The sequence below is a fragment of the Nelumbo lutea genome, chromosome 1 (genome assembly GCF_056320005.1).
Source record: "Nelumbo lutea isolate HS-2025 chromosome 1, American lotus-T2T, whole genome shotgun sequence".
NCBI lineage: Eukaryota > Viridiplantae > Streptophyta > Magnoliopsida > Proteales > Nelumbonaceae > Nelumbo > Nelumbo lutea.
In genome coordinates, this window is record NC_142684.1 from 114658563 (window position 1) to 114670519 (window position 11957).

Below are 11957 nucleotides of genomic sequence, written 5' to 3' on the forward strand. Positions count from 1 at the left end.
AGACTGTGTCCGTGTGTATCCAAAACGGATGAGTGCCCCTCTGAACCTGTCAAACCAAGCCCTAGGTGATTGTTATAGTTCATATAGAGATTTTCTGAGTTTGCACACCTTTCCTTTACCAACATTTTCATAAAAGCCTACTGGAATGTCTATATATACCTCCTGTAAATCACCATTGAGGAAGGCATTTTTGACATCGAGCTAGAATAAGGGCCATGAATAGGTGGCTGCTAGAGATAAAATGATACCAATTGAACTCATCTTAGCTACTAGTGCAAATGTTTCCAGATAATCAACACCATAGGTCTTGAGTATACCCTTTTGTTACCAACCTTGCCTTGTACCTCTCTATCTTGCTATCGGCCTTATGCTTCACTGTGAATATCCATCTACATCCGACTGTCTCCTTGTCTGGGGGGAGATCAACTATTTCCCAAGTTTGGTTTTTGACCAAAGCATCCATGTCATCTTGCATGGTTGTTTTCCACTCAGGTTTGGAGAGGGCCTCAGTAACATTCCTGGGTATAGACACAGAATCCAGGGAAGAAAGAAAAGCATGGTAGGAGGGTGATAAGGCACTGTAGGAAAGTTGGTGTGAAATGCAGTGGGCTGTACACTTTCTCTTCCCCTTACGAAGTGCAATGGGAAGATTAAGGTCAGTGGGATCAGCTGCAACAATGGTGTTAGGGACAGAAGCATTATCATCAGAAAACTTTACAGGCTCAGGCTCAAGAGGGATACATGGAACTGTATCTACTGAATTTGGAGTTTCAGAAGGACTGATAGAGAGTGGTGTGGGTTGAGGATGTGTGGAGTCAACCATCATCTGCTGGCGCTAATATTTATGTGAGGTTTCCTGTAGTGGCTCAGGTAATGAAACTGGAGGTACAAGTGCTGGCTGAACTGATGCAGATGCTGGTTGAATTGATGGAGGCACCAAAGAAACAGGAAGAGGAACAGATTGTGAGTTCTCCTCTCCAAAACTCTCCCCCTGAGGAGAACCACTCGAGAAGAAGGTGGATTCAAAGAAGGTAATATCCATAGTGACAAATCTGCTCATCGACACTGGGTCATAATAACAATACTCTTTTTGGTTCTGAGCATACCCAAGAAAAACACATTTCTTGGCCTTGGGATCCAATTTCTTGCGATGAGGGCCATGAATGTGAACAAAAGAAACACAACCAAAAATCCTCAGAGGTATATGAAATATCTCCCCATCTGGAAAAAGAAGACTAGATGGCACCTTAAACCCCAAAGTCCGTAAAGGAACACGGTTAATCAAATGCTCAACTGTAAGAACTGCATCTCCCCAGAACTGCACAAGAACTGAAGCACACACCATAAGACTCCTTGCCACTTATGTGTTTGTTTTTCCTCTCAACAACTCCATTCTGTTGCGATGTATATGCACAATTGCTCTGATGAGCTGCACCATGTTCTAAGAGATACGTTGTCAGGTCCTTCTCAAAGTACTCTCTGGCATTATCTGATTTAAAAGCCTTAGTTCTCACTCCAAATTGTGTGAGAATCATCTGGCAGAACTGTCGTACCAAGTTAGGAACCTCATCACATGATCTCATCAAATATATCCAAGAATATCATGTATAATCATCCACAAACAAGAGAAAGTAACGAAATCCTCCCATGGAAGGGATATGATATGGCCCCCATACATCAGTGTGAATAATATTAAAAGTAGAAGTACTTTTATTACTTGGTTTAAAAGACTGTCTACAATGCTTTCCTAACTGACAACTCTCACACATGATCATCCCATCAATGGACCAAATTATCTAATAATTTTGTCTTGGTATATGGGCTAAACTACAAAAAATAGTTTGACCCATATAGCAGTCAATGCTGAAATGGGGTAGTCTTGCTTTAATCTAACATAAAAAGGTTTTCAAGCATGGGCCGAATTGGTCAATGCAATGGGCCATTAAACCCTTGGAGTAGATTGATTTTGGGTCATTTAAACAGTGATCCAAGGGGCTGTGATCAGACCCCAAAGAACCATAGGTTCAGCCCAACAAGATTGGACCAAAGCTAGGTTAGATCGGCCTAGGGTTTGGTGTCCAAAACATGCATCACTTCACATAGGTAATGATATGAAATTCTCAATTAATCATATCAGCAAATAAATAGCAGATAATCAGAAATAAATGGCTAGGGTTGATAGTGTGATGGTCTGAATCCAATCTGGACAAAAACTGCATCCCTGTGAAACTGCAATCTGCAGACCGATCTCAATCTGCAATCTCTGTCTTCTTTGCAAGCTCCAACGATTTCTCCAACGTAAAAAATAGAAAAACCCTAATTTCTATTGCTTACATCAGAAAAACCTAATACATTCTTTCTAGAAAAGAAAAGTAATTAATTACAGACCAAATAATCAAGTTAATAAATTTGGTGTGTATAGATCTTGCCACCATCAAGAGTTCGATCTCCACCACACTTTTAGCCCAAGATTTCAAGAATCCATAATAGAAAAGTTCTATAATATATCAGAATATTATATATATATATATTTATATATATATATATATATATATATATATATTTCAGATCATTGATCCACTTTGAGAACCGAATTCTCAGCGGTTTCTGCTAACTGCTCAAATCGGCTAGACTAGTTCTTGCTGATTTGAGTTTTGGTTCAGTCCAAGGGCTGAACCTAGTGCTCTGATACCACCATAGTTTTCAAGGCGCCTAGGTGATTCTGGGCGACATTGGGGCGCCTAGTCGCTTAGGCGATAAAAATTTTATAATATAAAAAACTGACTTTTGGATAGTTTCCTAGTTTTATATACCATTCAGCATGTATGTTAGTTGAAAAAATAGCAATTCTCTTTATTAAGAACATTAAATTTCCTCTAAAAATGTGGCAAATCATCACATCTAAAAAATAAAAGCTTTTACATATATTAATTTCATTATTTTCAAAAGTAATACTACTATAACAAGTATTTAATAGAGCAGATTCATATTAATTAGCAGCTAAAGAAGGTTATTAACTTTATATGATAAATATTCAAGATAGAAAGTAAAATAGAAAAAGAACAAGGATGGAGTTTCTGTTTTATTTAATTAGAGAGAGAAAATAGAAAAAAAATAACTTTATTATTCTATTCTTTCTTTCCTCTTTCTTTTCTTTTCTCTTTCTTTCTTTTTCTCTTCTTAAAACCCTTTGATCTTTTAAATTTCAATAGTAAAACATTAAAACAAATTAAAATTGATATATATAGCATATAATAAAATGTATTAACACATACATTAATAAGATACAACAATATAAATGATATTATAAAGGCACCCTCCTTGTCATTTTTGTTGCCTAGGTGGGCGCTTAGTTGCCTAGTTGCTAAAAGTCAAGGCACCCAGCCAAGGGCACCTAGTTACTTAGGCGACAACGCCTTGGCAACTATGGATACCACTGTTGGAAGGGTTAGGATCCATAATATGGATGGCCGAATCATGCTAGATGGCTGGGCGAAATTTCAAAAATTTCCTAATCCTTATGGGAATCGAATTCCCTATGTTTTAAAAAACTACATTTTTCAAGATCGGTCCTGCATTGAACCGGAGTAGATTTGAAACCAAACAAAGATGGAAATTGTACTTGATACGAATACCACAAATGCAGATCCCAAGGTGGAAGTTCATGCCCAAATCAGTCCTAAAACCAACCTCCATTAAAGATGGCACAGTGTATAGGTGAAGCTGATCCAACAACACAGTTTTCAGCAATAGTGAGATCCAACTACTTGGATTGAACTAAGGATGATGAGCCTAACATTCCCTGAAATTTTCTTGCAAAAGTAAGAGGAAAACTTATCTAAATTAGTCCTAGATAGCTGATATCGAACTGGGAAAAAATTTGGAGACAAAAGGGTGTAGAGAGAACCAGAAACTGCAAAAATATGAAGATGTCTTGGACTGGTCCGCCCCCTCCTCTTTTATAATCTCTTATGGAGCTATCTCCTAATCTAATTATGAGATAATCTAGCTCTAAATCAGATTTTGACTCTAATTAGAGATATACCTTATCTTCTTATGAGATTAGGTGCTCCATACCCAGATTCTCCCCATGGCAAGTTAATCATATTAATTATGGGCCTTAGGCCCATCAGCTATAAGGCTCATGACCCAAGGATGTTGCATGGCCAACTTAGGCTTGATTTGTATGGTGTGGGATCCCATAATGACCTCACATAAGTCCACATGGGTTTGGTCCAACCTCTGTGAAAAGGCTTGGCCGAATTCACTACTAAATGCAGTGAAAACCCCCGAGCACATCACTATGGGCTCAATATGGATCTAACATTTACACCTAAATGATCATTGAATTGAGCCATCCTATGAAGACCTAAGGATAATGGACTTAAGTAAGATAAAGCCTATTAGGTAATCAACCTGTAATGGTCTCTTACACTTAACCTCTCGGCCTATAATGATCACACATTGCTTGACAGGGAAGGACCTCTCCTCTAGCTACAAGGTGCAATGCCACACTCTACTCGGATGGATCTCGGGAATTAAAACCTTTTGCAAACATTTTTCATAAAACATTAATATATATATATATATATATATATATATATATATATATATATCATATCATATAAATATATTCTGCAAAACCAAATCTCAAACATAGTTGAAATCCACTACTGGTAGTTAATGTTTCCACAGAAAGAATGTAAGTCCTATCATTCAATTTGTCTGACAAAGGGGCCGATCCTATCATTGTGATCACCCGCTCAAGTGAATTCTTAGATTACTACCTAGGTTCTGACCCTTGATGCATCTCACTGATTGGCATATCAAAAGATAGCCCAATCTAACACCTAGTGTAGTATCATAATCAAGTCTAGGGGTTATGTAACTTTCCAATTTTGCCCATCAATTTACAAGGTCCAAGGTATAACTGGAAAATGGTCCGGGTTCAATGTTTCATCTAAACACATTGCATACGCTTTGGGTCTAACCCTAGCAGCTAAGACAAGTTGCCCCAACTTCTTTGATAGCACATCAGTGTTAGCCTTGGCAGGATAAACTCCCCAAATCTATCCAATGGCTAAGAACATTTTAAACTAACACGAGTCTCATAAGTGTCCAGTTTAAGGGGTAATTACACAGAAACATACCAATATCAACATGAAACAATAATGTACTTTTATTCATTTACAATAAATGTATCTGTACATCAATTTGATTGGAGCTAAGGGCGTACACTGTCTAACAAGTTTTCGATGGCAAATCTTCTCAAATAGATGAATTGATTTGGACTATGATAGCAAAATTTTATTTTTGGGTCCATGCTGCTAATCTCTCAATCAAAGCCCTCTTTTTTGAAATTATCATAGTATCTGAAATACTGTGTATTCTTTCTGCTTGTACAGTTTCTTACTGTGCGTACTTTACTGGGGTTTACCCTTTTAATCATTAATACAAATATACTTACTTTTTCCTAAAAAAGCAGTTTTCTTTGCATGATTGGATGGTGAAGTTCTTTATGACCTAATGATACCTAACCTTGCAATTGATTTATACAGAGGTTGGAGTCAGTTGATGTACATCTTCTCATGTCTCACTACTGAGGACTTATTTTCTAAAAATATGCCATCTGGGGACCCTCTTTAGTCAGGGCAGACTGGGGGCATCCTTCAGAGCAGCAATTCTTCTCAATCTTATGGGACCGTTTGTGAATGATCCCAAGATATCATGGATGTTGGCTTACTTCTTAGGGACTGGCCTCTGGTAATGAAGAATTTTAATGGGCTCATTAGGGTTCATTTTGGAGGGATTGTGAGGAATTGACTTCTTGTTCTTTTTTGTTTTCATTTTAGGGGGCCAGCTTAGCCCCTTCTATTTGTTTATGATTTTCTTTTCTCACCAAACAAAAAAATCAAAAGTTTTGTTCTCAGATTTGCATTCTGAATGACTAAATAAATAGAGAAATAAGTTGTGCAAATTTCACTTTTCTTTTGCAGGGTCGTGGTGGGCCAGGGTTGACTTCAAATGTTGGTCAGTTTTCCCTTATCCTCAACTCCAATCATTGTTTGCTCCTCCTTTCACATTAATATTGTCAAGGTCATGTGACAACCTGCTATAAAAATATCACAGATACTCAAAAAAAAGTAGGTGGCCCAGCAATTTTTGGGGATTCTACTCTCCATCAGCCAATTGGCCTCCCATTGGCTGCCACTGCTGCATCGGTTATGGCAGGAGCACTAGGTGACGTTCAGACTGGTGGCATGTCCTCCAAGCAAACTGGTTTGCAAAATCAGTCTGGTGTGATAAATGATCCTTTAACCCATTATCTGGCTAAAATGTCTAAACATCAGTTGCAAGAGGTTATGTCAGAGATGAAGGTATGCATTTCCCTTCTTTCAATTTGTCCTTCATGAACAGCTTCATGTTTACAATGTAATCCCAATGACAGGCAATGGCTACACAGAAAAAGGAACTGGCTCGCCAACTACTGGTAGCAAGTCCACAGTTGTCAAAAGCTCTTTTTCAGGTGGTTATCTATACTTTGATACTAATGTAGCTTTAAGTCTTTTCTTTGTTTTTTTCCCCTTTTCCCCTTCCATTTTCCCACTAATTCATTTTATGGTTTGAGACAACATGCTTTACTATAACATGTGAGGTGTTTGGATAATCTTTTGGAAGTGAGCACACACAGAGTAACCAGTTTAGAAGTATTGCTAAACTTCATGCATATATAAATATATTTCCTAGAGTTTGAGAATCTGCTCTTTTCTTCTCATAATGTCAGAGAATAACTAAACTTGCACGTATGGTACAGGAATACCTGAACATGCTAAATATGCATGTGTTGACACAACAAGGTAGAATACTGATAATGACACCAGATAAAGTGTGGATATTTATAAAGTATACCATTTGGCAACTCTAAAATATGTAATGGTATATATCAAAAGCAGATACTATGATAACCAAGAAACTTTGGAAATGTTAGGTTCGTCATATTGGCAGATATAAGCATTGAAAAAGACATGTACCTTGAACAAGATTGAAAAGAAGAATACCAGAAGTGAAAGCATGTCACCATATGCTTGATGGGATATCCATATCTGCCCATGTGGTGAATTTCTAGAAATGAGATCTTAAAATATTACCAGAAGTTTACTTTCTTTTTCTTTCAAATTTGCAATTTTATTCTTCTAATATTGGGTCAAGGCAATGTAGGAAGTTCTAGTTCTTGCAGTTCATGTATTCATTTTTCTCTGTGCTTTGATGAGTACTATTTTGAGGTTCTTTAAATTCCAGCCTTTTCAATTTCTAACAAAGTTTCCTTGTAACCTTTCAGTGACATCTTGGTCTATTTGCATCTGTGCTTCCATTCATTACTGCTATTTCAGTTCCCTTGTTTGGGATAAGGATTAAATAATGATGATAGATATAATTGTTGGATTCATTGTGATATATTCATACTCAACTCAAATTAAATTAAGTTATTTAGTTCTGGTTCTGACTGTGCAGGCACAGATAATGCTAGGTATGGTGACACCTCAAATGGTTAGTTTAATGTACCCTGAAGTTGTCCTTGTCTTTTGGTTAATTCTGATATGTGTGACAAACAATTGAGGTTATTGTTTGACACTGCAGCTACAGATGACAAATATTCATCAGTCTACTGTTTCACAGCCTCCGGTGCAAGATGGTCTTCACAGCCAGCAGCAGGCAGCACTTCCATCTCATCCTCCAGTTCCTCAAGGTGCTTTGTACACTAACCAGACCTCTGCAATTCCACAACAGCAGGTTTCTATGCAACATCGATTTCAGCATCCACAACAAGCACAAAGTCTTGTTCCGTTACAGACAACAATTGTAGGTCAGTCTGGAATTTCAACAGTTCCATCCATACAGCCACAGCCTTTCACTGGTTTGCCTCCTCGACCACAAACACAAGCTGTAGCAGCTTCCACTGCTCTGAAGCAGCAGATGCAGCAAGCTCTACTACAACACCCTAGACAAGTTGGAACTGCAAATTTGGGGCATACTTCTCAGTTGGTTCTTCCAAATGCAGCTCTTCAGCATCCTTCACTCTTGCCTCGTCCTCCACAGAGCTTTCAGGTGCGAGCATTTACTGATGCAAAGCATGCCCTAGTTTAGGGTGTTCTGTAATATTGTTTTCTGATTTATTTATGGGCATTTTTTTGTGAAGCCAGGTTTGAGTAACAGACTAGTGATTCCCATTTTATGTGTTTGGAGAAAAATGGAACTAGAAGGAAAGAAAATGAGTGGCCCAAAGGGACTACCAATACTTTATTCAAATGTAGTTTTCTTTATCTCTACAAAAAATGTGGTTTTCTTTATTGTTGGATACTTTAGTGCCTGATAAATATATTCTCAATTTTTGACATCTGAAACTATTTGATGAGGAGAAGGGATATCTGGTATGTTCTAGAGTTGAAAACGTGAATGCTATGGCTAATACTCTTGAATCATTCGAAATTGGGTATATGTTTGTTTTCTAGAGACTTGGATAAAGTTTAAATAAAATAATTTTCATGGTACACATTTAGGTTTTGAATATTGCTGGGAGGGAATTATAAAAGTTTTAGGGACTGTTTTAAGTTGGAGAAACAAGAAAAGTTTAGTAGTTGGAATTTAAGTGAAGGTTTGAGGGACGGGAATGGGTATTAGAAAGACCTGATCAATGGACAGCCATTTGATGTGAATCCTTTCTGGAATCTGAAATGCCCTTAGGTGTTTTGCTGCTTTATTGGTACACAGATCTTCCAGCTATTTACTTTATTCTATATCATTGTTTTGCTGTATCTGATCTTCATTAGTTAACAGCCTGTGTCGTCAGTATTATCGGGTGGACCAGAGACGATTCACAAAGATGCTGAAAGAGCTACTCAAGCTACTGATGATGCAACTTGGATTCCCAGAAGCATAGCTGGTGATGGATCAGATCCAACGATCCATCCATCCAAACTGGCGAGGTTGGAAGATGGAAGGAGTGCTTCTCACAGTATGATTAGCAAGAACACTTCTGTTACAACTGGGCTAACTCAAGTTGTTGGAACTGGCCCATTATCTGCAAACCAAGTTGCTAGTGAAGGGGTGCAACATTCTGAAAATCAAGTTCCTCAGGTATTATCTTCCCTATTGACCGTCTGAATAGGTTACTATTCTTTTAGTTTTTCTTTTCTTCCTGCATCAGCTAGTTTAGCCAACTTCTGAAACTGGTTCTACTTAGAACAGAGCCAACAATTTCCTTCTAAAAACACTAAGATGGTGTTTTATCTGCCAACCTGTTGAAGCATAATCAGCAACACAACATACGTGCAATTATTTAACATTTTTTCATTAAACATGTTTGTTAAAGATATATATTGACTAGGCATTTAAAGTGTCGTATTTTCTATTAAAAAAATTGTTGCAATGAGAATATGACAACTCAGAAAAGTGGTTTGCCTTTTCATTTTCCAAAGTGTCAATCAGAAAATAACATGTTTGTTGATGATAGGTAAGTACAAATGCCTTCCTACTAGTTTTTGAAACAATCCTTCACTATAGATCTTCCCCTATCTAAGCTTGTAATTTGGATCTATATGAATATCAGCATATTGAGCACCCAACTTCCTAGTTTCTTTTGGTAAGTACACCACATTTTAGTTGAGAAACAAATATCTTCTTCTTGGATACTTTGAGGAAGTACCTACTGTGGTACAGGGTCCTTAATCTCAAAACATTTTGCAAGGAAATAGTTAAGCTTTTGAATCTCCTTTTGATTATTTTCAGTCATGACAATGCCACTTGCATAGGCAATTATGATAATGCCAACTGCATAGGCAAAATATTTTGCAAGTAAATCAATGTTTTTAATGACTTTGCTAAACTTATCAAACCAAGTGTGGGGTAATTCCTTTAGCCACTAAATTGTTCTAAAGCTTAAATGCTTTCACTTTATTTCCTGGTTAGGTCAAAATAAGAGGAAGGTGCATATACATGATCTCCTGAATCCGTAATGAGAGGCATAGACGGCCTATAAGGAATGCTCAAGGAATAAGGGGACAGAATCAAGAGGTTCAAACCATCTTTGAGTGAAGTGTCCATTGGAAAGCATTTGGGGGACCTAGGATCTAGTTTGTATGGTCTGGACACAAACAATAGACATAGCCAACACATCCAAGACATAGACAGGCGTAGGAAACAAAGATGATTAAAGATGTAAGGGCTGATACAGGGCCTTCAGGTCTATTACCCTTGGAGGTGTTGGTTAGTCAGTAAATCTGGAGGAGTCGAACCTCAAACCTAAGATTGAACCTCACCTTGACCATGCCTACTACTGCTTGTTAACAAGTGACTATTGCTCATAAAAAATGAAATTCCCACAGAACTCCTTTGGCATGTTTTATAAAGAAGAGTTCATGGGATATTTTCCTATTTCCAAGTTCCAACAGATGACAATTCTTATATTCAACCAGCTTCATACTGTCAAGAAGTAAACGACAAAAATTACTTTGAGATGTACATTGTTTGGACAATTAATTGACACAACTACAACTTCACCCTTAAAATGTAATTCTTACATAGAATAATTCTCAGCAATCAGCTATAAAATTGGCAGACCTTGACACAACATTTTGGATCTGAGGGATCTGGCTTCTGATGTGTTTGAGGTGTCTAAGGAAAGTGAAAATATTATTTATTATTTCTATATCGTAGTTATCATAAAGCTAAAGCTTCTATTGACACAAGTGAGAAATAAAGCCAAAGTTTAGTAAACATACTACTTCAAATGGATATTGAATGTGAGACCTCAGACCTGTGAACCCCAAAAAAGGGTTCAGAGGCTTGGTGGGTAATATTAATTTCTAAAATTTTAAATTTTCTTAATAATGTAATTTTATGTTAAATAAATAATTGAGTAATCATTGAATAAGAAACAAATAAACCAGTGCAAACAGTTTTAGTGAATAGGAATAAATTTTCTTGTGCCACCCAGCGAACAGCAGAGGTTGTTAGGGATGCAACAATCTCATTATTCAAAAAAATTTGAATTTGATGCTTGGAGCAAATTAATGGGCATGCGATTTCTTTATGTTGATATGACGTTTTCTCTTTCCCTTTTGCAGTTACAGCTTCCACCTGAAGTGGAATCTGCTTTGCTGCAGCAAGTGATGAGTTTGACAGCAGAGCAATTGAGTTCATTGCCTCCAGAGCAGCGGCAACAAGTGATTCAGCTCCAACAAATGCTCCGTTGAGTTCACCAAGATGCTCTTTCTGGAATGTCATATCAGTGGGCCTCAAATGAAACCATTATGATCAGTGATCCTCCCTTTCCCTTTGGGCCTTGGCTGGTTGTCAATTGTCATCTTCCTGAATGGACTGAAATTGATTAACGATGGATCAGGTTCTGAAAAAGCCAAGGGAAAGGGTGGTTATGTAACAATAATGAGATTGTTAATAGCAGCTATGGTAGAGAGAATTGCAAAGAAAATATAGTTCTGGATTCTGTTCTTAGGGAAGGCTCAAAACTCTGGGCCTACAGATTTCCTTGGCTGCAATTTTGCCATTTTGAACAACCCTTATTGTTTCCATACATGAGATGAAGTTAAATAAGACAACTTCAATTTATTCAGGTGTATCTGCTTTGCACTTTCACATGGCATATTCATAACTTTTTTCCCCTTTTTTAAATGAAAGACACCCTCTCCACTTCGAAACTTATCCTCTTTCATATGTACTCGTGTAGTAGGAACTAGGAAATATAGTAATTAGAACTAGGGTCTTGCTGAAGACACTACTAGTTATTACAGAAAAAGCATATTCGGGATTGTCAGGCAACCGAGTAGTATTGTTTTGTGGCAATGCGCACCCGGCACCACACCTACACTATATATCCCATTTGTCTGTTATAGGAAACACTGAGGACAGGCACGGGGGCGAATGCAGAATGAAATTGAAAC

General features: G+C 37.5%; 1 protein-coding gene across 2 annotated transcripts in view; it reads left to right on the plus strand.

The window, feature by feature from the left end:
* CSTF64 (cleavage stimulating factor 64) overlaps positions 1–11635 on the plus strand; it is a 38886-nt gene extending 27251 nt beyond the window's left edge. Inside the window, exons 4-11 of one of the 2 annotated variants that reach the window (XM_088978283.1) lie at positions 5559–5763; positions 5997–6030; positions 6130–6377; positions 6449–6526; positions 7513–7548; positions 7639–8106; positions 8836–9135; positions 11124–11635. In XM_088978283.1, coding sequence (XP_088834409.1) covers positions 5728–5763; positions 5997–6030; positions 6130–6377; positions 6449–6526; positions 7513–7548; positions 7639–8106; positions 8836–9135; positions 11124–11252 — 1329 coding nt within the window. In that variant the 5' untranslated portion in view covers positions 5559–5727 and the 3' untranslated portion in view covers positions 11253–11635. The remainder of the gene's footprint in view (positions 1–5558; positions 5764–5996; positions 6031–6129; positions 6378–6448; positions 6527–7512; positions 7549–7638; positions 8107–8835; positions 9136–11123) is intronic. The other variant, XM_088978277.1, reaches the window with a different exon arrangement.
* Positions 11636–11957: the final 322 nt, after the last annotated feature.